Source organism: Belonocnema kinseyi, chromosome 10 (genome assembly GCF_010883055.1).
Source record: "Belonocnema kinseyi isolate 2016_QV_RU_SX_M_011 chromosome 10, B_treatae_v1, whole genome shotgun sequence".
Lineage (NCBI taxonomy): Eukaryota > Metazoa > Arthropoda > Insecta > Hymenoptera > Cynipidae > Belonocnema > Belonocnema kinseyi.
Genome location: NC_046666.1, coordinates 3,811,977 through 3,838,961, shown reverse-complemented (window position 1 = coordinate 3,838,961; position 26,985 = coordinate 3,811,977). Strand labels below are relative to the sequence as shown.

At 24.4% G+C, this 26,985-nt stretch overlaps 2 protein-coding genes across 2 annotated transcripts in view; both read left to right on the top strand.

Annotated features, from left to right (window-relative positions):
• The window catches only part of LOC117182170 (mitochondrial import receptor subunit TOM22 homolog), a 15,329-nt gene extending 14,094 nt beyond the window's left edge, over window positions 1-1,235 (top strand). The window contains exon 3 of the mRNA XM_033375220.1: window positions 492-1,235. Within this exon, the coding sequence (XP_033231111.1) occupies window positions 492-697 (206 nt within the window). The 3' untranslated portion in view covers window positions 698-1,235. The remainder of the gene's footprint in view (window positions 1-491) is intronic.
• An 8,941-nt stretch (window positions 1,236-10,176) lies between these two features.
• The window catches only part of LOC117181521 (paxillin), a 99,880-nt gene continuing 83,071 nt past the window's right edge, over window positions 10,177-26,985 (top strand). Inside the window, exon 1 of the mRNA XM_033374293.1 lies at window positions 10,177-10,291. Within this exon, the coding sequence (XP_033230184.1) occupies window positions 10,279-10,291 (13 nt within the window). The 5' untranslated portion in view covers window positions 10,177-10,278. The remainder of the gene's footprint in view (window positions 10,292-26,985) is intronic.

Below are 26,985 nucleotides of genomic sequence, written 5' to 3'. Positions count from 1 at the left end.
AAAGATTGGTGTGTTTTCCAGGGATTTCAAGAAATTTTACAATATTTTATGGAATCATGGGACTTCAAAAGTAATTAAAAGATTTTATAAGATCATTATGAATTTAAATAATTGAAAAAAAAATCATTTTTGCCGAGTACTTTAATTTTAAATCAAAAAGATTAATTTTCTAACAAAGAAGATGAATTTTGAACCAAATCGTTTAATTTTCAACTAAAAAAGATAAATTTTGATCAAAAAATGAATTTTTAACAAATTTCAGCCATCCTAATCTTACAATATTCAGGGGATTTATCGTCCTTGAAAAGAAATTAAAATATTGTGTAATATTTTTATGAATTTAAAAAGATTGGTGTGTTTTCCAGGGATTTCAAGAAATTTTATAATATTTTAGGGATTCATAGAACTCCAACAGAAATAAATAAAAAAAAAATATCTATAAGATTGTTAGGAATTTTAAAAATTGGAGATTTTTTTTTCTTCATTTTCAGGATTGTATTCAGTGTCGTGTACTCTGACATGGTTCTTCTTCAGCACGTCTGCAATTTTAGTCGCACCGGTTCTTTTTGAGGTGGAGCGTGCACAAATGGATGAGGCGCAGCGGGCGCAACGGAACCAAGTTTTGTTAGGTCCCAATGCAGCAATTTCGAGTGTGGGAGCTTCCGGTCTGCCAATGGCTCCTCCTGTTCAGCGATAAATTATTTATTATCGAGAAAGTCACTCGCTGCTCGACACTAAGCCAGTTTCAATTCCCCGACTATTATCTGTTTATCGTTTAGTCTGTACAAATCTTGTAATTTTTTTTTCTTGAGAGGTATAAAATTTCAGGTGCATTTAAATCTATCAGAAATTCGAAATCAACGCTGTGCGTACGATAAAGCAGATTCTGCAAAAATCACTTGGAACAAGTACCAAAGGCTACAGAAAAAATTAGTTTAACTAATGCTCGCTCGATTATTTTTCCCGGCATTAAATCGATCGATTGATCGCTCGAAATCGATTGATCGTTTTATTAAGAAAGTAGGTTTAAAATCCTCTGCATTTTGTCGATTTTCAGTTAACGGTTTTTAATAGAAGAGGAAATTGCTACTTAATATTTTAATAAAATAAAGACATTTACGTAGAAAAAAAAGAAACTATTATACATAGTTCTTGATCTCAATTTCATTTTTTCACTCTCATTGTAGAATTATTACTTCAAGATAGATTCTGCAAACTGACAAATTATGTATCGTATCCATTTATTGTTTGTACGATGTTTTCTTGTGAAAATGATCGAGAATCTAATAAAAAAGATTTTAAAAAACAAAATTCAGGATTTTGAGAATTTTAGGAAGTTTGGGGTAATTTTTTGAGGCCGCGAATAACCGGGAATTTTACAAATTTTTAGAAGAAAAATTGGTTCGAGTTTTATTTCAACAGTTTTTTAAATAATTAGTTGAATTGAAACTTTTTTTAATTATAATATTATTGAGTTTACAATGCGTTATTCAAAAATTGTTTACTTTTAAAATTCTTCATTTTGGATTTTTATTTTTAAGCGTATTTTTTTAATTAAAAGAACAGGGTGGCTGCTGGAACGTAAACCCGGGAAATGACAGTGGATTTATTTTTAACCGGCAATTACATTTTTATTTTAAAAATTTAAATAACAAAAAAGATACATTTTCAACCAAAAATGAGATCTCTAAATTTTTAGTTCAAAAATTAGTATTTAACCAAAATAAAAAGGAATTATCAACCAATTGAATTTAACTGAAAAATACGCTTTTTTTATATAATAGTTGAAGCTTCAATCAAAATGACTTCAGATAAAAATATTAATTTGCAATAAAAAAAAAAAACACTTGCGACAAGTTAGTTGAATTTTCAGATAAATAGTTTAGTTTTCAACCGAATAGTTTAATTTCCTACCAAAGTAGTTGAATTTTCATTCCAAAATATAAAAATTGTATAAAAAAACAGTTGAATTTTCAATAAAAAAAAGTTTAATTTTAAAGCAATTAGTTGATTTAAAAAAAATAATTCTCAACAAAACATGTAATGGTTCATATTCCAAATGAAAAATATTTTAATTTTAATTAAATGACAGATGATTTTAACCGACAAAAAAGGAATTTCTAATAAAATCCTTAAATATTCAAATGAAACACTTTAAATTTCAATCAAATAGTTAGATTTTTAACTAAGAAAATTGATTTTCTTAAAAAAAAAGTCAATTTTTGAAAAAAAAAAATGCATAAATTTTCCACTATGTAGTTAATTTTGCTAACAAATTGTCTAAGTTTCGAGTCAAAAATACGGATTTTCTGCAAAACAATTCAATTTTCAATAAAATAGTCGAATTTTGAATTTAAAAAATCTCAGGGTGGCCTGTGACTGGGAATTTTACAAAATTTTTATTCTAAAAATTTTGTCCAACTTTGATTTCAACCGTTTTTAAAATAATTTGTTAAATTGTGATTTTTATAAATTATTATATCATTTATTTTAGAATTTTAAAATGCAGTTTTATAGGTACAAAAATTAGAAGTTTTTAAAATCGAAGATTTTTTTAATAAAAAAACAGGGTGCCCGCCGGACAGGGAAACCAGGAATTTGACGAATTTTCAGAAAAAAATCTGCCCAAGTTCGATTTTAACAGTTTTTTAAAAATAATTAAAGTGCAGTTTTGAAGATTTAAACAATTAAAAATTAAAAGAATTTGAAGTTGACCTTTTTTTTAAAAAAAAAACAGTTTCATTTTATCAACTGTAAATATAAATAAATAAATTATTTTGAAAATGGATCTGAACAATGATTGATTTGACCAAACAATTCTAGATCCGTTCAAAATTTCAGATTTTCCAGATTTTAACTATTTCAATCCGAAAGTCTGAATAAGAATTGAAATTAATATATAATTTATTCTGATAATTTTATTTTTAAATAAGAATTTTCATGATTCAACAATAATATATTTTTAATTCAGAGTTTCAGGTCTTAATTTATATTATTATTTATATTTAAATTTGATAAATAAATTTATTAATATATTATTTCTATGAATTTTTTAAGCCATTAAAAATGTAAACGTGCGTTTTACTATTTTCAATTTAAAAATAAATCCATAATACAGTTATAATTAAAGATTTTTATCAAATTAAAAATATTGTGAGTATTTTTTTAAATTTGCATCCCATTTAATTTGAAATTTCTTAATTTTAATTGTTGTATTTGAAAAGTGTGTTAACATTTTTTTTCAGAAAAAAAATCCTTGAAATCTTCTTAAACTTTCTGTTTCAATAAGTTTTTAAAGTGAAAAAAATTTTCAAGTTTCCTAAGAATCTTAAGAAATTTTTATATTCTTTTGAAGTCTTTGACAATTTTTTTTTTAAAAACCTACATTTTTGTTTGAAATCTGCAAAAATCTACATTTTATTTCAAATTCGGCTGTAAGAATTTGAAATTATTTCAAGTTCTAAATTTAATTCGAATCTTTTTTACACTTCTAAATATCTCTTAAAATTACTCTAATATTTTTACAAATAATAAGTGTTCTAGTAGTATTTATAAATTCAAATTCAATTTTTTTTTAATTTGCAGAATTTTCTAAAAGTTATAGAAAAAATTCAATTAATTGTGAAATATATTTAAAAGTTCCGAAAAAAATTCAAAAATTATTTTGAATTTAAAAAAATTTTTAAACACTTCTAGATTTCTCAAGATTTTGAAATAGAATTTTTAAGCTTTTAAAGGATGTATGAACGATTTAAAATCAAAATAATAGAACCAAATAGATTCATTTTCAACCAAAACTTTTAATTTTCTACTAAAGAAGACGAATTTTCAACTAAAAAATATAAATTTTCGACCAAAAATGGTATAATTAAATTTTCAGGTAAAAAATTCATTTAAAAAAAAAAAAAAAAGAATTTCGTACAAAGTCGTTTACCTTTAAACCGAGTAGTTTAATTTCTAGTCAAAAAGATTCATTTTTGACTAAAAATGAACTTTGTATAAAAGAAGACGAATTGTCAACTAAAAAATATAAATTTTCAACCAAAAATAGATTAATTAAATTTTCACTTAAAGAAATTTATTTTAAAAAATTTTTTTTCGAAGTAGCTCATCTTTCAAGCGATTATTTTAATTTTAAACCAAATAGATTGTTTTTTAACCAAAGAGATTAATTTTCTACTAAAGAAGACGAATTTTCAACTAAAAAATATAAATTTTCAACCAAAAGTGGAATAATTAAATTTTCAGGTAAAAAATTCATTTTCAAAAAAAGAAAAGAATTTCGTACAATTTATTTTGAATTTGGAAACATTTTTAAACACTTCTAGATTTCTCAAGATTTTGAAATAAAATTTTTAAGCTTTTAAAGGATGTCTGAACGATTTAAAAGCAAAATAATAGAACCAAATAGATTAATTTTCAACGAGAACTTTTAATTTTCTACTAAAGAAGACGAATTTTCAACTAAAAAATATAAATTTTCAACCAAAAGTGGAATAATTAAATTTTCAGGTAAAAAATTCATTTTCAAAAAAAGAAAAGAATTTCGTACAATTTATTTTGAATTTGGAAACATTTTTAAACACTTCTAGATTTCTCAAGATTTTGAAATAAAATTTTTAAGCTTTTAAAGGATGTCTGAACGATTTAAAATCAAAATAATTTTACTTCTATTTTAAGAACTGTTAAGTTAAAAAAATTATTTTTCAATTTTTAATGTGTCTAGCCTAAAATTACGCAAAATAATATAATTTTGAAAAATTTTTAAAGTTTATTGCTTGATTCTTTAATTTAGATTATTGAAAATGTTAACGTGGATTTATATTTTGGGAATTTTTGAATTGACAAACTTTGAAACTTCAATTTTAAAAGTTTGAAATTAAAAAAGGTTTGGTCATTAAAAATGTAAAGGTGCGATTGAAACCTAATTGTTTCATGTAGAAAGCTTTGAATTTTTTAAATTTCGAAAAGCTTTTAAACATTAAAAGTTAAAATTTTTATTCTATTCAAAAAAATTTTATTTTGTAAGTGACATTTTTGATTTTTAATGTAGAAATAATAATTGAATACTTATTATTGGTAGAAAAATTTGAAGGACATTTTTTTTAATTCACAGGATTTTCTAGAAGTTGTAGGACAAATTCAATTAATTTTAAATATAGTTATGAAATACATTTTTAATTGATTTTAAATTTGAAAAAAAAAATTTAAACAACTTATAGATTTCTCAAGATTTTTAAATAAAATTTTAAAGCTTTTCAATGATGTTTAAGCTATTTAGAATGAAAAACATTTAACTTCTAATTTAAGAACTTTTAAGTTTAAAATTTTTTTGAATTTTGCAGTTTTGCAGAATTTTTTTCTTGGATAAAAACAATCACCCTGGTTAGGAACAAAGGCTGCCGCGAAATGCTTCAAATTTCGGAAATAAATTTGTTTAACTTAATTCTTAATATTTCAACAAAATAAATCAATTTTTCACCAAAGTAAAACAGATTTTCTACAAAATACATGAATTTTTGACCAAATAGTGTAAATTTAAACTAACAAAATATCATTTTTCAATCAAAAATGGAAGTTAAATCTTGAGTAAACAAATTTTTCATCCAAAAAGAGAATTTTTTGAAAAAAAAATAGTTACATTTTCAACCAAATAATTGAATTTTCTACTACAATTATGAATCCTCAACCAAATAGTTAAATTTATCACAAAAATACTTAAATTTTCAACCCTAAAATATTAATGTTCAATTAAAAAGTTAATTTTCAACTGAATACTTGAATTTTGAACTAAAAAAGATAAATTTTCAAGCAAAAAAGAAGAACATTCAACTAAAAAGTTAATTTTCAAATAAAAAGATTAATTTTTTACCAAATAGCTTTTTTCAATTAAAAAAGGCATATTTTCAACCAAAAATGGAATAATTCCATTTTCGGTTAAAGAAATTTATTTACAATAAAAAAAAAAAAGATTTTTTTACAAAATAGCTTATCTTTTAAACAAGTAGCTTAATATTAAACAAAAAAGATTAATTTTCAACTAAAACAATTAATCTCCTACTAAACAAGACGAATTTTCAACTAAAAAAGTTAAATTTTACACCAGAAATGAGAAATTTTAAACTAAAAAAGTTCAATTTTAACCCAAAAATGCATTTTTATCAAAGTAATTTTATTTTTAAACAAGTAGTTTAATTTTAAACCAAAAAGATAAATTTTCAAGTAAGACAATTTACTTTCTACCAAAGAAGCCGAATTTTTAAGCAAATATTAGTTAAATTTACTTCCAAAATAGTTTAATTTTCAACCTTAAAATATGAATCTTTAACTAAAATGTTAATTTTTCAACTAAAAAGAGGAGTTTTTAAACAAATAGTTGAATTTTCAACTAAAAAAGATGAATTTTCAACCAAAAAATCCAATAATTGAATTTTCAGCTAAAGAATTGGTTTTTTTTTAATGTTTACAAAATAGTTTCTCTTTCAAATGAGGAGCTTCATTTTCCACCCAAAAATATGTGTGTTCAACTAAAACATTAATTTTTATCTAAAAAGAGGAACTTTCAAATAAAAAAGATAAATTTTTAACAACAAAATGGAAAAATTGAATTTTCAGCGAAAGATTTTTTTATAGTTTACAAAGTAGTTTCTCTTTCAAATGAGTAGTTTAATTTTAAACCAAGAAGATGAATTTTTGAATAAGAATATTAATTTTCTAGTAAAGGACATGAATTTTCAACCAAACATTCAACTAAAAAAGATCGATTTTCAACAAAAATGGAATAATTAAATTTTCAGGTAAAGAAATTTATTAAAAAAAAAAAGAATTTCGTACAAACTCGTTTTACCTTTCAACCGAGTAGTTTAATTAAAAAACAGATGAATTTTCAACGAAAGAAGACGAATTTTCAGCTAAAAAATATAAATTTTCAACCAAAAATGGAATAATTAAATTTTCAGTTAAAGAAATTTATTTTTAAAAAATTATTTTTTTTTTAAATAGATCATCTTTCAAGCGAGTTTTTAATTTTTAACCAAATATATTAATTTTTAACCAAAACTTTTAATTTTCTACTAAAAAAGAGGAATTTTCAACTAAAAAATATAAATTTTCAGCCAAAAATGGAATAATTAAATTTTCAGGTAAAAAAATTTATTTTCAAAAAAAAAAAGAATTTCGTACAAAGTCGTTTACCATTCAACCGAATAGTTTAATTTTAAGCCAAAAAGATGAATTTTCGACTAAAAATGAACTTTGTACTAAAGAATACGAATTTTCAACTAAAAAATATAAATTTTCAACCAAAAATGGAATAATTGAATTTTCAGTGGAAGAAATTTATTAAAAATTTTTTTTTAAAATAGCTCATCTTTCAAGCGAGTGTTTTAGTGTTAATCCAAATAGATTGTTTTTTAAACAAAGCGATTAATTTTCTACTAAAGAAGACGAATTTTCAACTAAAAAATATTAATTTTCAACCAAAAATGGAATAATTAAATTTTCAGGTAAAGAAATTAATTTTTAAACAAACAAAAAAAAATTTTCGTACAAAGTAGTTTACTTTTCAGCCGAGAATTTTAATTTTAAACCAAAAAGATTAATTTTAAACCAAAACAATTAATTTTCTACCAAAGAAGACGAATTTTTAATTAAAAAATAGACATTTTCAACCAAAAACGGAAAAATTAAAGTTTTAGGTAAGGGAATTTGTTTTTAACCATTTTTTTCGAAAATAGCTTATCTTTCAAGCGAGTGTTTTAATTTTTAACAAAAATGATTAAATTTCAACCAAAAAAATTAATTTTCTAGCAAAGAAGTCGAATTTTCAATTAAAAAAGATCAATTTTCAGTTAAAGAATTTTTTTTTAATTTTCCAAAATAGTTTATCTTTCAAACGAGTATTTTAATTTTATACCAAAACAATTTTCTACCAAAGAAGACGAACTTTCAACTAAAGAAGATACATTTTCAACAAAAAATGGAATAATTAAAATTTCAGGTAAAGAAATTTATTTAAAAAAAAAAAAAGGATTTTGTATAAAGTTGATTATCTTTCAACCGAGTATTTTAATTTTAAACCAAAACAATTAATTTTCTACCAAAGAAGACGAATTTTTAATTAAAAAATACACATTTTCAACCAGAAACGAAATAATTAAAGTTTCAGGTAAAGAAATTTGTTTTAAATCATTTTTTCCAAAATAGGTTATCTTTCAAGCGAGTATTTTAATTTTTAACAAAAAAGATTAAATTTCAACCAAAAAAAGTAATTTTCTAGCAAAGAAGACGAATTTTCAATTAAAAAAGATCAATTTTTAGTTAAAGATTTTTTTTTTTTAATTTTCCAAAATAGTATATCTTTCAAACAAGTATTTTAATTTTAAACCAAAGCAATTTTCTACCAAAGAAGACGAACTTTCAACTAAAAGAGATACATTTTCAACCAAAAATGGAATAATTAAAATTTCAGGTAAAGAAATTTATTTTTAAAAAAAGAATTTTGTATAAAGTTGTTTATCTTTCAACCGAATATTTTAATTTTAAACCAAAACAATTAATTTCCTACCAAAGAAGATGAATTTTTAATTAAGAAATATGCATTTTCAACCAGAAACGGAATAATTAAAGTTTCAGGTAAAGAAATTTGTTTTAAATAATTTTTTGCCAAAATAGCTTATCTTTCAAGCGAGTATTTTAATTTTTAACAAAAAAGATTAAATTTCAACCAAAAAAATTAATTTTCTAGTAAAGAAGACGAATTTTCAATTAAAAAAGATCAATTTTTAGTTAAAGAATTTTTTTTTTTAATTTTCCAAAATAGTATATCTTACAAAAGAGTATTTTAATTTTAAACCAAAACAATTTTCTACCAATGAAGACGAACTTTCAACTAAAAAAGATACATTTTCTACCAAAAATCAAATAATTAAAATTTCAGGTAAAGAAATTTATTTTTAAAAAAATGTTTATAAAGTAGTTTACCTTTTAACCGAGTAGTTTAATTTTAAACCAAAACTATTCATTTTCTACCCAAGAAGACGAATTTTCGACTAAAAAAGATAAATTTTCAGTGAAAGAATTTTTTTTTAATTTTCCAATATAGTATATCTTTTAAAGGAGTATTTTGATTTTAAGTCAAAACAATTTTCTACCAAAGAAGACGAACTTTCAACTAAAAAAGATACATTTTCAACAAAAAATGGAATAATTAAAATTTCAGGTAAAGAAATTTTTGTTGACAATTTTTTTCAAAAATAGCTTATCTTTCAAGCGAGTATTTTAATTTTTAACAAAAAATATTAAAATTCAACCAAAACAATTAATTTTCTACCAAAGAAGACGAATTTTCAACTAAAAAAGATAAATTTCAGGTAAAGAAATTTATTTAAATAAAAAAAATTGTTTACTAAGTAGTTTACCTTTCAACCGAGTAGTTTAATTTTAAACAAAAAAAAATGAATTTTCAACGAAAACAATTAATTTTCTACCCAAGAAGACGAACTTTCAACTAAAAAAGATCAATTTTCAACAAAAAATAGAATAAATTTCCAGTCAAAGAAATATATTTAAAGAAAAAAATTTACAAAGTAGCTTATCTTTTAACCGAGTAGTTTAATTTTAAACTAAAAAGACGAATTTTTATCTAAAATATTCAAATTCGGTAATATTATTAAATATATATTATAAACTGTCCGAAATTGATCTATTTTGTAATTTTCGTTTTCGCGATTTTTCAGTCATCCCATTTTTTGGCTAAAACCCTAACCTTAAAATTGTGAAATTTCTTGAAAATAGAGAAGAAGAAACAATGCCTTTTCAAGAAGGTGGGAAGAGTGGAGCCTGAATTCTGAATATATTACGGATACTTTATTCATTTTACGGTTTGCATTCCTGAGCGACTTTTTTTTAAACCTTTTTTCCACGTTTTCAAACCTTTTTTTAATCCCGTAAAAATTCCTTTTAAAGAATAAAAGCGAATTAAATCAATTCTCCTTCATTTTAAGAGTTAAAAATATATCGGTTGTGTGGAAGATTGTGGCAGAAAAACGTTCGAATGTTATTGGTGAAGATAGTTTGTATACATTACGAATTACGAATTACGAGAGAATAAGGCCTCCATGTTTGTAAGTTTCGCTTCAGTGTCCTGCCGAGACTCGTCGTGACGTTTGTGTGTTTCCGCGTTACGATCCCTGTCATTTTTTAACATTTTACCGCGAGTGAATAATTCAGTGAATTTTCAGTGTCCTGTGCATCGAGGATTTCTAGAAATTTCACGAAATGGATGATTTAGGTGAGTGAAGATTGTAAAATAGTAACAAAAAGCGCTTATCAATATGATAACCTCAAAACGCAATCGGAAGCAAATCTGTCACAACTACACATCCTTCCCCGGCAGATAATTTCGATGATTAAAACCAATTAAAACTTGTGGCTGCTTTGTAATTCATAAGAGAATATGAAAGACTGAATTTTATTGCTCAATAAAGTCTTAATGTCATTAATTTTGAGGTTATCTTTTAGGAGATACGGAAAGAGTTAAGATTCCCGAATTGGGAGTCTTTGAATTTGTTTCATTTGTTGAATTTAAAATAGAAAAGAGTGGTTAAATGTACTAGTAGATTTACTCAAGTTCTTGGTGACTAATAAATTCTATTAATAATTATAATATTTGGTTGAAAAACCATGTGTTTTGCTAAAAATAATAATTTAATTTTTTTTGGTTGATTATTCTCTAACCGAATATGAAACTATTTTTACTAAAAACTTTTTTTTTGTTGAAAATTCATTTATATATTGTGTTAAAAATTATTCTTTTTTGGTATAAAATACTTCTTTTTGGTTGTAATTTTATTTCATTTCTTGAAAATTAATTTTTTAAACTTAATACTTCCATTTTTCTTTGAATTTTTTAAAAAGATATTAAAGCTTTTTGGTAGAAAATTAATTTGTTTACTTACAATTAATTTTATTTGCTTAAAAATTCATTTCTGTAACCGAAAATTAAACTTCGATTTTTTGTTGAATTTTTTTTTACTTGAAAATTCATCTATTTTGTTTCTTTTTTTGGTAGAAAATTAATTTTTTACTTATAATTACTTTTATTTGCATAAAAATTAATTTCTGCAACCGAAAATTTACACTTCTATTTTTTGTTGACATTTTTTTTTTACTTGAAAATTCATCTATTTTGTTTCTTTTTTTGGTACAAAATTTTCCTCTTTGCCTAAAAATTCATGTATTTTGTTAAGAATTATTCTTTGTTCACAGAAGATCATTCTGTTTGGTTGAAATTTCATTTTTTTTTTTTGAATTTCTTTTTAATTGAAAATTAATTCTTTTAACTAAAATGTGAATTTTTATTTTTATTTTAATTTAAAAAAACATACAAAATATATTTTTTGTTAAAAATTTGTCTTTTTTCGTGGAAAATTCATCTATTTTGTTTGAATTGGTCTTTTGGTAGAAAATTAATTCTTTTGTATATTATTAATTCTTTTGGTTGAAAATTTGACTATTTGTTGAAAAATTCCATTAAGAACTAAAATATTTGGTTGAAAATTCATAAATTTTGTTAAAAGTTATTCTTTTTTTAGCAGAAAATAATTCTTTTTGATTGAAATTTCATTTGTTTTGTTGCAAATTAGTTGTTTTTTAAATTGAAAATTAATTTTTTCAACTAAAAATTGATTTAATTTTTTCTTTGAATTAATTTTCAATAGATATTTAATATTTTTGTTGGTAAATCATTTGTTCAGTTTAAAACTTAAGTGCTTCGTTAAAAATTTATTTACTTTCCCATAAACTTATTTTTCTAATTAAAAATGAAACTATTCTATTTTTTGTTGAAAATTGATTTTTTTTTAAATTAAAAATTCATCATTTTTGTTTAAATTTGTCTTTTTTTGGTAGAAAATTCATCAGTTTTGTTAAAAATGATTCTTTTTCGATAGAAAATTATTCTTTTTGCTTAAAATTTCATTTCTTTTGTTAAAAATTTTTTTTTTCAATGATTATTTTTACCAAAAATTTGGATATTTTATTTTTCTAGAAAATCATTCTTTTTCAGTTGAAAATTCACTTTTTGGTTGAAAATTAATATTTATTAGTGGAAAATTAAATTATTTTGGTAGAAAATTCATATTTTTGTGTTGTAAATTCAACTTTTTTAAAAAATTCGTCTTTATGACTAGAAAACTAAAAATTTGGATGAGTTTTTTTTTATGAATTGAAATATCGTTTTTGGTTGAAAATTCAACTTTTTGGTTGAAAGTTCGTATTTTTGGTTTTATTCAACAATTTTTGTTATTGAAAATTGAAATATTTTTTGGTGGAAATATCAACTATTATAATTTTTGTTGAGAATTTTTTTTAAAATAAAAATTCACCATTTTGGTTGAAAATTTAACTATTTTTTTGAAATTTTGTTTTTCTTTAATATAAAATTAATTATTTTTAAGATTTAATAACATTTTACATTACAAAATCTGAAATTTTCGTATTTTCTTGTCTTTTTTCTGCACCAGAATTTTGCACTCGAGCTGCAAATGTATTTCCATCTTCTAAATATTTGGTTAAGGCAACATATACATGTGATTTAAAAAAATATATAAGGTGTCAGCAGCTGAAAACGTCGATTGCAGTTTCGAAATTATCAGTTTCTTTTTCAAATATTTATTAATAGTTTATGATAGTAGGTATTTACATTCTGTTCTTTTCAGAAAAAAAAGTTTTTTTTTTAAGTATAAATAATCAAGAAGTCTAGAAAATAAACGAATTGTGGTATATAAGTATTCTACGGTAAGTTTCACTTAGGAAAACATGTCGTAATATAAAACTTTCATTTTTACATATCCCGCTGCATTTTTTCGTCTTTGTGTCTGCGTTTGAAAAGAATGATTTTGAATTCACATTGAATTTTTTCAATTTTTTTTCTGGAGATCTTTAAATTCTTTTTATTTCTTTAAACTTTGAATTTTTTTGACTTTTTTGGAATCAAAAAGCATACGTAAAGTTCAAGGAATTCAGAAGAATTAAAAGGTTTTTTTTCAATGGAGGTATTGAATTAAAAATTGTAAAAGTTCAAAATCGATTAATATTAAATTTATATTGTTCAAAGTTTTTTAATGTCGAATTAAATAGTTCTAAATGGGACAATTTTGAATTAAAAAAGTTCAACATTGAATGATTTTAAATTGAAAATGTTTAAATTGAAAATGTAAATACTGAATACATCAATTAGTTAAAAATGTTTTTTAGTTTGAAAAATAAATTTTAATATATTTTTGAAAAATTCGAAAGATTGTCAAAAAGTATCTGGAAGATTTTAAGGCAATTTTTTTATTTGCAGAATTTAAAAAAAAAATTGGGAAATTTTGGTTGAATCATTTGAACCGATGTTTAGAAGCTTTGAGAAGATTGAAAAATAATTTTAAATTTGAAAATATTTATTTAAAAAATGAACCAAAATGTACATCTTTGAAGATTTTGAAGAAAATAATTTCGAAACATTTTAAGAATTTGTACAGGTTTCAAAAGGATAAAAAAAATACTTAAGGTCATTGGTAACATTTTTAATGGTTTTTTATTTTTTTAAATCAATTTTAAGAGATGATTAAAAGTTTTGAAAAGATCCAAAAATAATTAAAACTTGTAAAGATTTTAATAATTTTGGTTAAAAGTGCAGTTTTGAAGATTTTGAAAAAGATGCTTTTCAAACATTTTGGAAGGTTTCAAGAGAATAAATACATTTTCTTTAAATTCCTAGGTAAAGGTAAAATTATTTTTTATTTAAGAAAAATAAAATAATTTTAAGATGAAATTGAAGATTTCAATATATTTCAAATGAAATTTTTTATTTTACAAGATTACATTTGATAAAAAATGCGATTAAGTTATTTTTAGATATTCAAACATATTTAGAAATTTTTAAGTGAATAAAAAATAATTCATAATGGTAAAGATTTGAAATTTTTTTTGTTAAATATGTAAATTTTTAAAGATTTTGAAGAAACAAATAAGAATTTTGAAAGTTCACAAAAAATTGATAAACTTTATTTAGATTCCTAATTAAATTCAAAATGCCTCCTTTTTTTCTTGATTTAAATCCTGAATGCATCAATTAGTTAAAAATGTTTTTTAGTTTGAAAAATGAATTTTAATATAATATTTTTGAAAAATCCGAAAGATTATCAAAAAGTATCTGGAAGATCTTAAGGCAATTTTTTATTTGCAAAATTAAAAACAAAATTTGGGAAATTTTGTTTGAAAAATTTGAACCGATGTTTAGAAGCTTTGAGAAGATTGAAAAATAATTTTAAATTTGAAAATATTTATTTAAAAAATGAACCAAAATGTACATGTTTGAAGATTCTGAAGAAAATAATTTCGAAACATTTTAAGAATTTTTACAGGTTTCAAAAGGATAAAAAAACTTAAGGTTATTGGGAACATTTTTAATGGTTTTTAATTTTTTTAAATCAATTTTAAGATATGCTTAGAAGTTTTAAAACGATTCAAAAATAATTAAAACTTGTACAGATTTCAATAATTTTGGTTAAAAGTGCAGTTTTGAAGATTTTGAAAAAGAATGGTAAAGATTTCAAATTTTTTTGTTAAAAATGTAAAATTTTAAAGATTTTGAAGAAAGAAATAAGAATTTTGAAATTTCACAAAAAATTGATAAACTTTATTTATATTTCTGTTTAAATTCAAAATTTCTTAAAATTTCGAAAAGAATGTAGAAGACTTGAAAGCAATATTTTTCAATTTTGCCAGATTACAACATTTCAGAAAAAAGTTAATAACTTTCAGAGATATTTAGAAGTCTCATTTATAAATATAATACAAATTTTAGGAAAATATTTGAAAACTTTTCAAAATATTTACAAAATTGTCCAATAACAATCTGAAAGGGTTAAGAAAGTTGTTTTGAGTTCGCAGAATTTTTAATAAATGTAGAAAAAATTCGAATTGTTTTAAAACTTGAAAATATATCCATAAACGTATACATTATTTTTTTAATTTCTTCCAGAATTCTAGAGGCCTTAAATATATTTTAAACTGGTTCGAATTTTTCCTAATATTTTGTAAAATTCTATGAAATAAAATAAATTTCTTCAATATTTTCTAGATTCTTTTTCAATAAATCAGAAACCTGCTAATTTTTTTTCAAGAATTATAGGAAAATTATTTTTATATATAACTTTGAAAACAAACTTATAATACTTATTTCCTCGTTCTCAGATCTAAGAATCTAACTTTAGCTCGAATCTACGCATTAGCAAAATGTTAAAAAATAAATTACTATTTGAAATTTTTTATTAAACTTTATTTTTCTTTTCAAATGGAAAAACTATGATCGATGATGCTTGCTATTATTTGTAAAACCAAAAGCCTCTTTTGTAAACAATCTTTGAATATCGGCGAAAAAGGGAAGAAAGTTGGTTTAAATTGTTTTAGTTTAATTTTTACGGTTTAATTAAATCGCCAAAAGAGAGTAGGTGATGTCATCCACCATTTCGAATCTTATACACTTTCCTTTGCTCTTTTTGTTTCTCTTCTTCGTGTCCATATCCTCCAAGTCGTGACGTAATCTGCAGCTCTTTCTGCCACGATAAAGACCATAATGCATCAGTTACTCACAGTATTAAAAATAGAATGTATCCCTTTACTCCAAATATTCATTGAGAAATGAGAACGTTTTTGTCTTCTCTAGTCTTAGCTTCAACTATAAATTTATCATGTTCCGGAAGTTAGATCCGCAAACTTATTTTTTCTAAAAAATTTAAATTTTGCTAAATTGTGCTAGACTTGTGCTCGTTCGTGCCGTAAATAGTTTTTTGAAAAATCAAAAACTACGGGCGCAATTTTTGAAAAACTTTTTTTTTTGCTAGATCCGCAACTTCTTACTAGGGTAAAAAGAAAGGTTGTGCTAGGCGGCTCGAAGTATACACAATTTTGTGCAAGAAATAAAAATTCCAAAAATCTAACCTTTTAAAAAGAACCAAAAAAAATGTATTATTTTTTTAATTTCGAAAAACTAAAACTTGTGCTAGTTTCTGCTCGACAAATGCAGTCTTTATTCCTTCTAACAAAATTACGAGAGATCAATTTTTTTAGAGGAAATAAAGACTGCATTTGTCGAGCACAACTTAGCACAAGTTTTATTTTTTCGAAATTTAGTTATTTTTAGATCTTGTATGTTTTTTTAGTTTTTATTTCTTGCACAAAATTGTGTATACTTCGAGTCGCCTTGCACAACCTTTCTTTTTTACTCTAGTAAGAAGTTGCGGATCTAGCAAAAAAACGTTTTTCAAAAATTGTGCCCGTAATTTTTGATTTTTCAAAAAACTATTTACGGCACAAATGAGCACAAGTCTAGCACAATTTAGCACAACTTGAATTTTTTAGAAAAAATAAGTTTGCGGATCTAACTTCCGGGACATGCATTTATCATTTGAAAAGTGCTTCCTTAAGTTTAATGGAGAAAACTGGAAACTATCAATATTAGGCTTATCCAAAATGCATTATGTAATTATTTAAACAATTAATTATTGTTAATTTTCAAAATTTATAAAAATTGAAAAAGAGATTTCCACTTTTTTTTAAATTGTTATCCTATGATACTTTTTTGTTGAATAATTAAATAATTTTGATATATTTCTTCTAATGTTTAAACAATTTTTATTTGCTCGAGCAGTTATTTTTCGATACTTAAAAAAAACAGAAGGCATACAATTAATTACGATTTTTAAAGTATTCTTGGATAAGCAATTGTTCTAACAAATTATAGTTATTTTAGGGTGGCGACTTGCCCGGGAAATGACCGTGAATTGAATTTAAAAAACCTGGAATTTACTTCTAAATGAAGAAAAATTTAAGTTTTTATTATTTTAGTAATTTTGGTAAATAAATATTGTTTTTATTTTAGGAAAGAGAGTTTCGGTAAAGAAATATAAGTTCTCTTGGGTCAGGGAATTTTTCGCATAGATGGGGAATTCTTCAAAAGAATTAAAACTGGGATTTAGAAGAAAGGAGTTTTAAAAAATCCCTGTTCCAAGTCAAAATTCGTCACAATTTAAAAGTTCCTTCGTTCGATGTTCAGAAAAAGAAAGTACTTTAAGTAATTTTTTAGAGTAGAAGTAGTATTTCAAAGAGAAAATATTCCTCAATTATAATATAATTTTTAAAAACATTTTTTGTTACGAATTTACCTGTTTTTTTTTTCTTGAAAATCTAACTACTTGCGTTTAAAAGCTAAACTTTTTGGTTAAAAATTAATTTTGCTGTTAAAAGATTCATCATTTTTATTGAAAATTAATCTCTTTTTTAAAATATAACTAGTTTTTTTATTGAAAGAAATTTATTTGATTAAAAATTAAACTCCTTTGTTAAATACAAATTAGTTTTATTGAATGAGAATGAATTTTTTACCGAAAATTTGATTTTTTTTAGTAAGAATTCAATTTTAATTAGAAACTAAACTTCTATTTTTGGTTGAAGTCTTATCTTTTTGGATAAAAATTTAAGTATTGGGTTGATAATTGATATTTTTTATTTAAAAAATAAACTATTTTTTCAAAAATTCATGCAATTGGTGGAAAATTTGTCTTTTTTGTATAAAATTAATCGTATTAGTTGAAAATTAATCTTTCAGGCTAGACATAAATTTCATTACTTGAAAAATAAACTCTTTTGTTGTTAATTAATTTTTTTATTGAAGACTCATCATTTTCATTAAAAAATACATTTCTTTGGTTAAAAAAAGAGCTGTTTGATTGAAAATTTGTTTTACTTTTGGATGAAAATGAATTTTTTTTACCGAAAACTTAACTATTTTATGCAAAATCTGTTTCTTTTTTCATTGAAAACCATTTTTTTTCTTAAACTGACAATGAAAATACTATTCCAGTTGAATATTCCTTAATTTTAGTTGAAAATTCATTTTTTTATTGGACTTTCATTTTTTTACTCAAAATTTATTTATTCAATTTTTGTTTCAAGATTGATATTTTTTAGTTGAAAATTCGTCTTTTTTTGTTTAACATTGATTTTTTAACTTAAATCTTAATTACGTTTTGGTTGAAAATTGATCTTTTTTCAGTCAAAATTATTATCATTATTGTTTTTCTTTTTTTTTTGAAAGTGGAACTTTTTGCCTTAAAGATTCATTGTTTTGCTTGGAAATTATTTTTTTTTTTTCGTTTAAAATTAAACTATTCAAAATGAGGTTTCATCATTTTAGTTGAAAATTCATCAGTTAACATGAAATTTAATTTTTTTACTCAAACTGTAACTATTCCATATTCTGTTAAATTTTTTTATTTTATTTCAAAATTCGAGTATCTGGTTAAAAATTTGTCTCCTTTGACAATTTAATTATTTTGTTTAAATTCATGTATTTTGTTGCAAATGATATTTTTTGGTAGGAAATTAATCTTTTTGTTTGAAAATTAGTATTTTTGTTTAAAAATTAATATTTTTGTTTATAAAATTAAGTATTTCAGTAAAATATTCATATAATATAATTTTTTAAATATAATTTTAGCAAATAAAGATTGTTTAAACAAATAGACATTTATTAAACATTAAAAGAAATGCATTAAAATTATGTAATTGTTGAGCAAAACGTCGCATAGGATACGAATTTAAAAAGAAAGTTGACATCTCTGGTTCAATTTTCACAAATTTTTAAAATAGATAATAAATAATTATGTAGATAATTACATAATGTTTTTTGAAAAATACTTCTGCAAACAATGAAAAACAATTACATTTCTATCAGAAAATATGATTATTTTTTTACATTTTTTGGGAATAAATCTTTGTTTAAATAATTTACATTTATTTAAGCAATTGAAAATTGTTTAAAAAGTCATGCTAAATATTTAAATTGTCCATTAGTAATTATTTGTATGAAAAAAACGACGCAAATTGTTAAAAAATAATAATAATGCGTAAAAATGTAGTTTTTGGATTTTTGGGTCATATTTGGGGTTTCGATGAAACCCTGAAATTTTTTTAATTGAATCCAAATAATTTTACTTCAATTTCTTGAAAGAAATATTTTTATTTAAATTTTTGTAAAAAGAATCTATTAAATATTAGCAATAATAGAAATGCATTAAAAATTTGTGGAATGTTTCCTTTCCTATTTTGAAAATGTAATAATCTGAATAGATAGGTTCAGAATCCCCCTCAAAAAAAGAAATAGTGGAAATTTTAATTAAAGAAAACAAATTTTCAAACCAAATAGTTGAATTTTCAACTAAGAAAAAAAACACATAATTTTCAACCGAAAATGGAATAGTAACATTTTTAATTTAAACAAATAATTTTAAACCAAACATAAGAGTTTTCAACTAAAACAAAAGACAAATTTTCAACTAAACAAAAGATAATTTTTTAACCAAAAATTGATTCCTTAAATTTTTGTCAAAAAATTAATATTTAACCAAAGAGATGAATTCCTAATTAAAATTATGGAATATTAAACTGGAATAACAGTTACATTTTCAGTTACACAAAAAAAAATTTCAATCAAAAAACATCCAAATTAAAAACAATCGCAAAAATTAATTCTTAACAAAAGATTTCAACTTTCAACCAAATTATCAAAGCTAATTTTCTGAGAAAAAAATCGATTTTTGAACAAAATACGTGAATTTTGAACGAAATAGTTGAATTTTCAAATAAAAAAAGACAAATTTCCATCCAAATATTGTGGAATTTTGAACAAGAAAATATCATTTTTCAACCTGAAATGGATATTCAAATTTTGAGTTGCAGAAATTAATTTTTAACAAAACTGATGAATTTTCATTTAAAACAAAAAATCTTCAAATTCATACATTTTTAAACAAATCGTTTAATTTTTAAATTCAAAGTATCAATTTTCAACCAAATAGTTGTATTTTGACAAAAAAAAGATACATTTTGTTTTTAACAAAGTAGTTACATTTTCAACCAAAGATGAATTTTAAATAAAAGTGATGATCAAAAAAGTTAAAATTTTAACCAATTAGCTAAATTTTTAACTGAAAACTTTTTAAAATCATAATTCAGAAATATTTCTTGTTTGAAATACTTCTTTTACAATAAATATTGTTTGAAGTGCTTTCTTTATGTAAAATTTAGAAAAGGGAATTTTCAAATTGTGGCGAATTCTCATTTGGAAGAGAGATTTTTTAAGATTCCTTTCTTCTAAATCCGAATTATAATTCATTAAAGAAATTCCCGTTTCAGGTGAAAAATTTCCTGATCCAAGAGAAATTATATTTCTTTGTGGAAACTTCCTGTTCTAAAATAAAAACAACAATTTTCTCACAGAGAAAAAAATTGCAAAAGGTTTTTCTTAAAATAAAAAATAATAAAAATTCAATAATAAATTATGAAGAAATTACTTTTCTAAATTGAACAAAATTATTAAAATAAGGAAAACTTCAATTTTCCTGTGATCAGAAGTAAATTTTCGGTTTTTAATTAAATCCCCGGTCATTTTCCGGTCATTAAAATCCTCATAATTTCAAGTATTTTCCGGTCAAGTCGCCACCCTGATAATAATTTTTAAGCAACATGTTAATTATTAATTCAGGAGGTCATTCATTAGTGTAGTAAATTCGTTGATCTCACATTTGTTTGGAGACTGGAATGCTTTTGCATTAACAAAGTTGCCAAAATAAAATTAAGAATAAGATTAAATTAATAGGGGGTTTTTCATAAATTTTAAACAAGCTAAAAAAGTTTTCCGAGTGGAGAATCTTTCTAATTTTATTGAAAAGTATTTACAATTGCTTTTAAATAAAGTTTGTAGAGTTAATATAGACTGAATAAATTAAAAATTGGGGAGAAAGTCTGGCATGGTTCATGTGTGTATTAATTAATAAATGGGCATGCTGTCCGCAACTTAATGGAGTAAAGATTAAATCTAAAAGGAATTTTAGGGTTGGGTCGACATGAGTCAAACACGTGGATTTGCAGAAATTTATGTATTGTGTTCGACCATAGGCCATTAACAAAATTAATTTAATTTATATAAATATTACCATCGGAAATTATATACACGGCTAGCGCGAGTGGTACTAAAATACACTGATGACTTTAAAACACAATAGACGAAAATAAAGCTAGACAATTTTTTAAAATCGGTTAGAAAGCTTATAAAATTCCACGTCGAATTACTATTTTTCACTTTTTGAAAAGAATATATCACTTGAACTTTGAATGTAAAGTGACAATACTCATAACACAGAAAAAAACAGAAGATAAACTTTACATCGATTTCAGATGAAAGATTCTCAGCAACAAAAATTAAGTTTACAGGATAAACATTAACAAAATGTCGGTTAAACTTTCTTTTCTTTTACCATGACAACACATGTGTTTTGAAAAAAGCGAAGTTGTCTGAATAAAACTTTATCCCTCTAAAAAATTTCCTGCAACCAATTTTATCATTACTTTATTCTGTGAAGCAAAGAGAAATACTCTATGCCTTGGGAAAAATCTACGTATCCTATTTGAATTCCAAATTTTAAGCAAACAATTTGGGGAAAGGAGAAGGGATATAGGATGAATGGGCTCTCAGTCAAGAGGAAAAACCGTCATGGTTTTCAGAAAAGAAGCCTGTGAAGTCGGCTTTTTAACATCAGTCAAAGCTTCTCGCGAAGTGTCTAGGCAAATTAATGCGAGAACAACTTTAAGATGGGTCTTACAATTTCAGCACTGCGCATCGTTAATTTCTGGTGCGATAGATTAGGGCTCTAGGTAAATTCGGAAAAAACCAGACTGGCCATCTTTAAGAAAAGGTGCAAAGTGCCTAAAGTCGACGGCTCCTCCGTTTCGTGGTAAGAAGCTGATGGTCTAAGACTCGGTTAAATGTCTGGAAGTAATCCTGGATAATAAACTGAACTGAGCAAAGCATCTGGAGACCCGCTTGGTCAGAGCGAATAGCTGATCTTTGGGGGTCTAAACACAATAGGCTCCCCAGTGACATCAGTACATTGCCGTTTCGAGACATAAGGCAAGAACATTTAAAATTCACCAGGGGCTTCTGCTTCCTCATCCCAGACAGGGATGTGTGAAAAACAAATGGCAATTTGCTCCTCCAAGAGGAAATCTGGCAAACAGATGACTTCAAAGGACAAGAGGGGTTAGGCAGAGGAATCCAACAACATCCCATGGTCATTCAGGTGGAGTGGCTGGCCTTCCTCCGCTGCACGAAGCTACATTGGATACAGTTGGAAAACCCAAAATAACAATGGTACTGGTTTGGGAATGCAGAATGGCATTAAGGGCATGTGTCAGACTGTCACGTGACCAATTCTTTTACACAAGTTTACTTACTAAATAATAACTTTAATCAAATTTCCGTACCAGATGAAATTGAACTAAGACAATATGAATGTCTATCCGATATAGAAAATTAATTGAAATTGTTACTTAAGGAGTAAGTTCGTTTAAAAGAACTGGTCACGTGACAGTGTGGTTCATGCCCTTAAACCAACTATTCTTTAGTCCCAGTTTCTTCGGGGATTGCTTCAATTTAAACTTTTGGCATGTAGAATTAAGTTGAAAAATAGAAGTGGCTGTGTTTTCTTTTTTTATAGCAGTGCTTAAACCTTAAAATATAAGAAAATGGGTGCCCTTTTAGTATGATTCTCTTCGGGGATGGCTGAAAATGAAGAAGATTTTGGCATGTAGAATTGAGACCAAAAATAAAAAATGCTTTTTTATTTGTTTCGAGAAGATCTTCCCCAATCTGAGGAAGCATTGAAGCCCAGCTTCCGTTTGAGTTTACTGAGCTGGATATTGAATCAAAATCTCGACGCAAACATCATCAGAGGGTCGTCTCTAATCTAATTCTATTCTCTGAGCACGAGAAGTGTCGCGTGCCGGCCGGATCGTAGATATTTAGTATTTTTAGTAGTGCTTGGTGTCCACTGGTGGTGCAGTCTCGTTGCCTCTCCGTCACCGACACCACGTGTTCGGATACCGTATACACCGACGCCATCCGAGGATGATACAATCATCTTCCGCAAGACGCGACCTACTGGGCACCGCCGGTCTTCAAATATAACCAAGTGACCCACCCGTACGCGTCCGGCTTTTCTAAAAAAAAAAAAGGATACCATTAGTAAAAGTTCTAAATGTATTATCAACCCGAGGATTAAAAACGCCCCTTTCCTAGCCTCGTTTGCAAAATCGCGCTGTGACTTGAACTTTCTCGAAAGTGCCGTCTTGTCTTCTCAAATTAACTTTGTGTAGGAGACCCCTCCAAAATCGAGAAACTCGGTGCAATTATACATACTGGCAAAAAAAGTATTTTAAAAATGTTTGAAAACTATTGAAGAGATGTTCTTGCCAAATTTAAATATTTACTAGATTTGTGTGGTTCTTGTGATTTTTATCCTCAGCTGAGTCTTTGGAAAGTGATCTGGGATATTTTTTCTGTGGTAGGGTAATGACCCCAATAGTGGGCCACGTATCTATAGTGGACCGTCCTAGGCAAAATAAGTGTGAAAGTAAATAATTATTATAATTATTTATTCAAGAATTAGTAAGATTATTTTACATGAGGTGGTCCACTTGGTAGAGGTTTTATACATCCCTTCCACTTTTTCCCCCACTTAAGAGAATATCAAAAATATTTCATTCTTGGGGATATGGAAGCAAAACATATTGTCAATGAACTTTGTGGGCTACAGAATCAGGATTTATTATTAGAATCCGAGAATGATCATTTCGTGTCAGAAATTCAAAGAACCACGTTTTGAATCGGAAGGATTTTTAGGTTAGGGACTTCATTTTTCGTTTCGGAATTCCAATGCATCCAAAATATAATTCTTTACAATTTTTGATGCCTTACAATTTAAAGCATTTAGTATTTCGTGCCTTAACATTAGGCAATATACAAATTTAGTTGCGCCTACCAAATTTTCCAAATTTTGGTTTTGCTTCAAACCTAGAACGTTTCCAAATATGAATGCATTCAAAAATTTTCTCATTTTGTTTTGTTAAAATTTTGTACCTAAAATTTTCCGTTTTTCAAATTAAAATCCCTACAAATTTGTGATGTCTTCCAAATGTTGTTCTGCTGTCAAAGGTTTTCTGCTTTTGAATTTTCCAATTTGAATGTTTTGAAAATTTACAGGAAAGACAAAAAACATTCTAGAGGAGTAATTTACTACATGTGTATGTAATAATCTAATGGAAATGGCGATGGACTTAATACAGTTAAGCTTTCACTGATATTATAAATAAAAATAGTGCATACATTTTTTAAAGAAAATAATATGAAATACATATAAACAAATAATACTATTTAACTGAAAAAATAAAATTTATAGCATTAGAATATCATTGTTTACATTTAATAATAATATCTCCAATTAGTTAACACTTATTGAAATCCTATAATAACCGCCAAATTGTTACAAAATGGAATATTTTACAATGCTTCATTCATTTAGTTCCAATTCTTTGAAAATTTTAAATATTCAAATACATTAAAATACTAAATTTTGAGATAAAAAAATGGGAAACCAGAATTTTATTTAGTTTTTGAAACTCAATTTTTTATTTTCATTATTCAGATTAATCTTTAGTTTATATTTTTTCGTTTCTAAACATTTTAACCCAAATAGATGGATTTTTTAACGAAAAATATCAATGGAGTAGTAAAGTTTTCATTTAAGAAACTTAATTCCAAAACATAGAAAATAAGTTTTCTACAAAACAGTTTAATTTTGTATGAAATAGCTGAATTTTCATGTTAAAAAGACGAATTTTCTATTAAACAGGTGAATTTTAAACTAAAGAATATGAATTTTCAAAAAATAAAACGTTATTTTTTAAGAAAAAAGTTAATTTTCAACAAAATGTTAATTTTCAGCAAAAAATTAATTTTCAACCAAAAAGTTCATTTTCAATTAAAATTATTAGTCTTTAACCAAGCAGTTCAATTTTCCACTTAAAAACACAATTTTTCAATAAAAAATGTAATAGTTGATATTTTATCAAGCAAAATATTTGTATTTAAAATAAAAAAAAAGTTGGGTTTAACCAACAAAAACGAATTTGAGAAAAACTTGATTATTCAATTGAAACAGGTTGATTTTTAACTAATTGCATTTTCAACCAAAAAATTGATATTTTTCCAAAAAACAAGATTTTTAAACAAACTGCATCAATTTTTAACCAAACAGTTGAGTTTGCTAAAAAATTGTTGAACTTTCTACTAGTTGAATGTTTAACAAAAAATTAATTTTCAATCGAAACAGATTATTTTTTAAACAAAACAGTTGCAGTTTTATCCAAAAAATATATGCTTTAACAAAGAAGAATTTTTAACCAAATTCATCAATTTTCAACCAAATAGTTAAATTTACTGCCTAACTGTTAAATTTTCTAGCAGAAAATACCACTTTTTAAAAAAAGTAGTTGCATTTTTAACAAAAATAGGTCAAATGTCTACAAAAAGAGATGAATTTTTAAAACAAAAAGGTGGATATTAAAAAAAAGTAAGTGAAAAAAGGAAAAAATTTCAATTTTCAACCATAAGTTCATTTTTAACAGAGACAGATTTATTTTTAACTAGACAGTTGCTTTTTCAACCAAAAAAGGTATAATTTTTACAAAAAGAGATGGATTTTAAAACCAAAACGATGATATTAAACAAAATTTAATCGAGACAGAAAGAAAATTCTATCAAATTTTTGAATTTTGAAGCCAAAAATACAAATTCTCTACAAAACAGTTCAATTTTTTAACCAAAATAGTTCAAATGTTTACAAAAGGAGATGAATTTTCAAACGAAAAAGATGGATATTAAAATATTTTCAAACGAAAAATATGAATTTTCTACAAAACAGTCCAATTTTCAACAAAGAGTTTATTTTTACCCAAGACAGATTTATTTTTAACCGGACAGTTTCTTTTTTACCAAAAAAAGGTCTATAATTTCTACAGAAAGAGATTATTTTTCAAACCAAAACGATGATATTAAACAAAATTTAATCGAGAAAGAAAGAAAATTCGATCAAACTTTTTAATTTTAAAGCCAAAGAAACGAATTTTCGAAAAAAAATATTTCAATTTTTTAACAAAAATAGCCTATGTTTACAAAAGGAGATGTATTTTCAAACCAAAAAGATGGATATTGAAAAAAGACTTGGTTGAGAAAGGAAGAAATTTATATTAAATTGTTGAATTTTCAAACCAAAAATACGAATTTTCTATAAAATAGTTCAATTTTCAACGAAAAGTTTATTATTAACCGACACAGATTTATTTTTAAACAGGCAGTTTATTTTTCTACAGAAAGAGATGATTTTTAAAACTAAAGTAATGATAATAAACAAAATTTAATCGAGTAAAAAAAGTACTGTCAAATTTTTAAATTTCAAAGCCAAAAATACAAATTTTCAACAAAACAGTTAAATTTTGAACAAAAAGTTAGATTTAAACCGAAACAGATTTATTTTTAACCGCAGTGAGTTGCTTTTCTAAAAAAAAAATAAAAGTTCTACATGAAGAGATGAATTTACAAACCGAAAATATGGATATAAAAAAAAAAGAAAAATTTTAGCCGAGAAAGAACAATTTTGCTATCAAATATTGTTGAATTCTTAAGCCAGAAATACGAGTTTTGAACAAAACAATTGATTTTCCCACCAAGAAGTATGCTTTCGAGAACGACAGCAACATCTATGGCTTACTGATTTGTTTATTAAAGTTAGAAAAAATAAATATTTTCAAAAACATAAACCCCAAGAAAGTCAGTTTTGAGTCGACCAATGTGGTCCGGCTCAGTACCTACACAATAAATTCCCGAGATATTATTTATCTGAAGTTAGATGAAAACGCTGCAAACATTTTAAAACTATAATTACACAGGCCAACAATTCTCAGAATCAGAGACCAGACCTACTATACCCGAAGGTTTTTGCTGCGCTGAATCCGAATCTGACCTCAGAAAAATTCCATCAC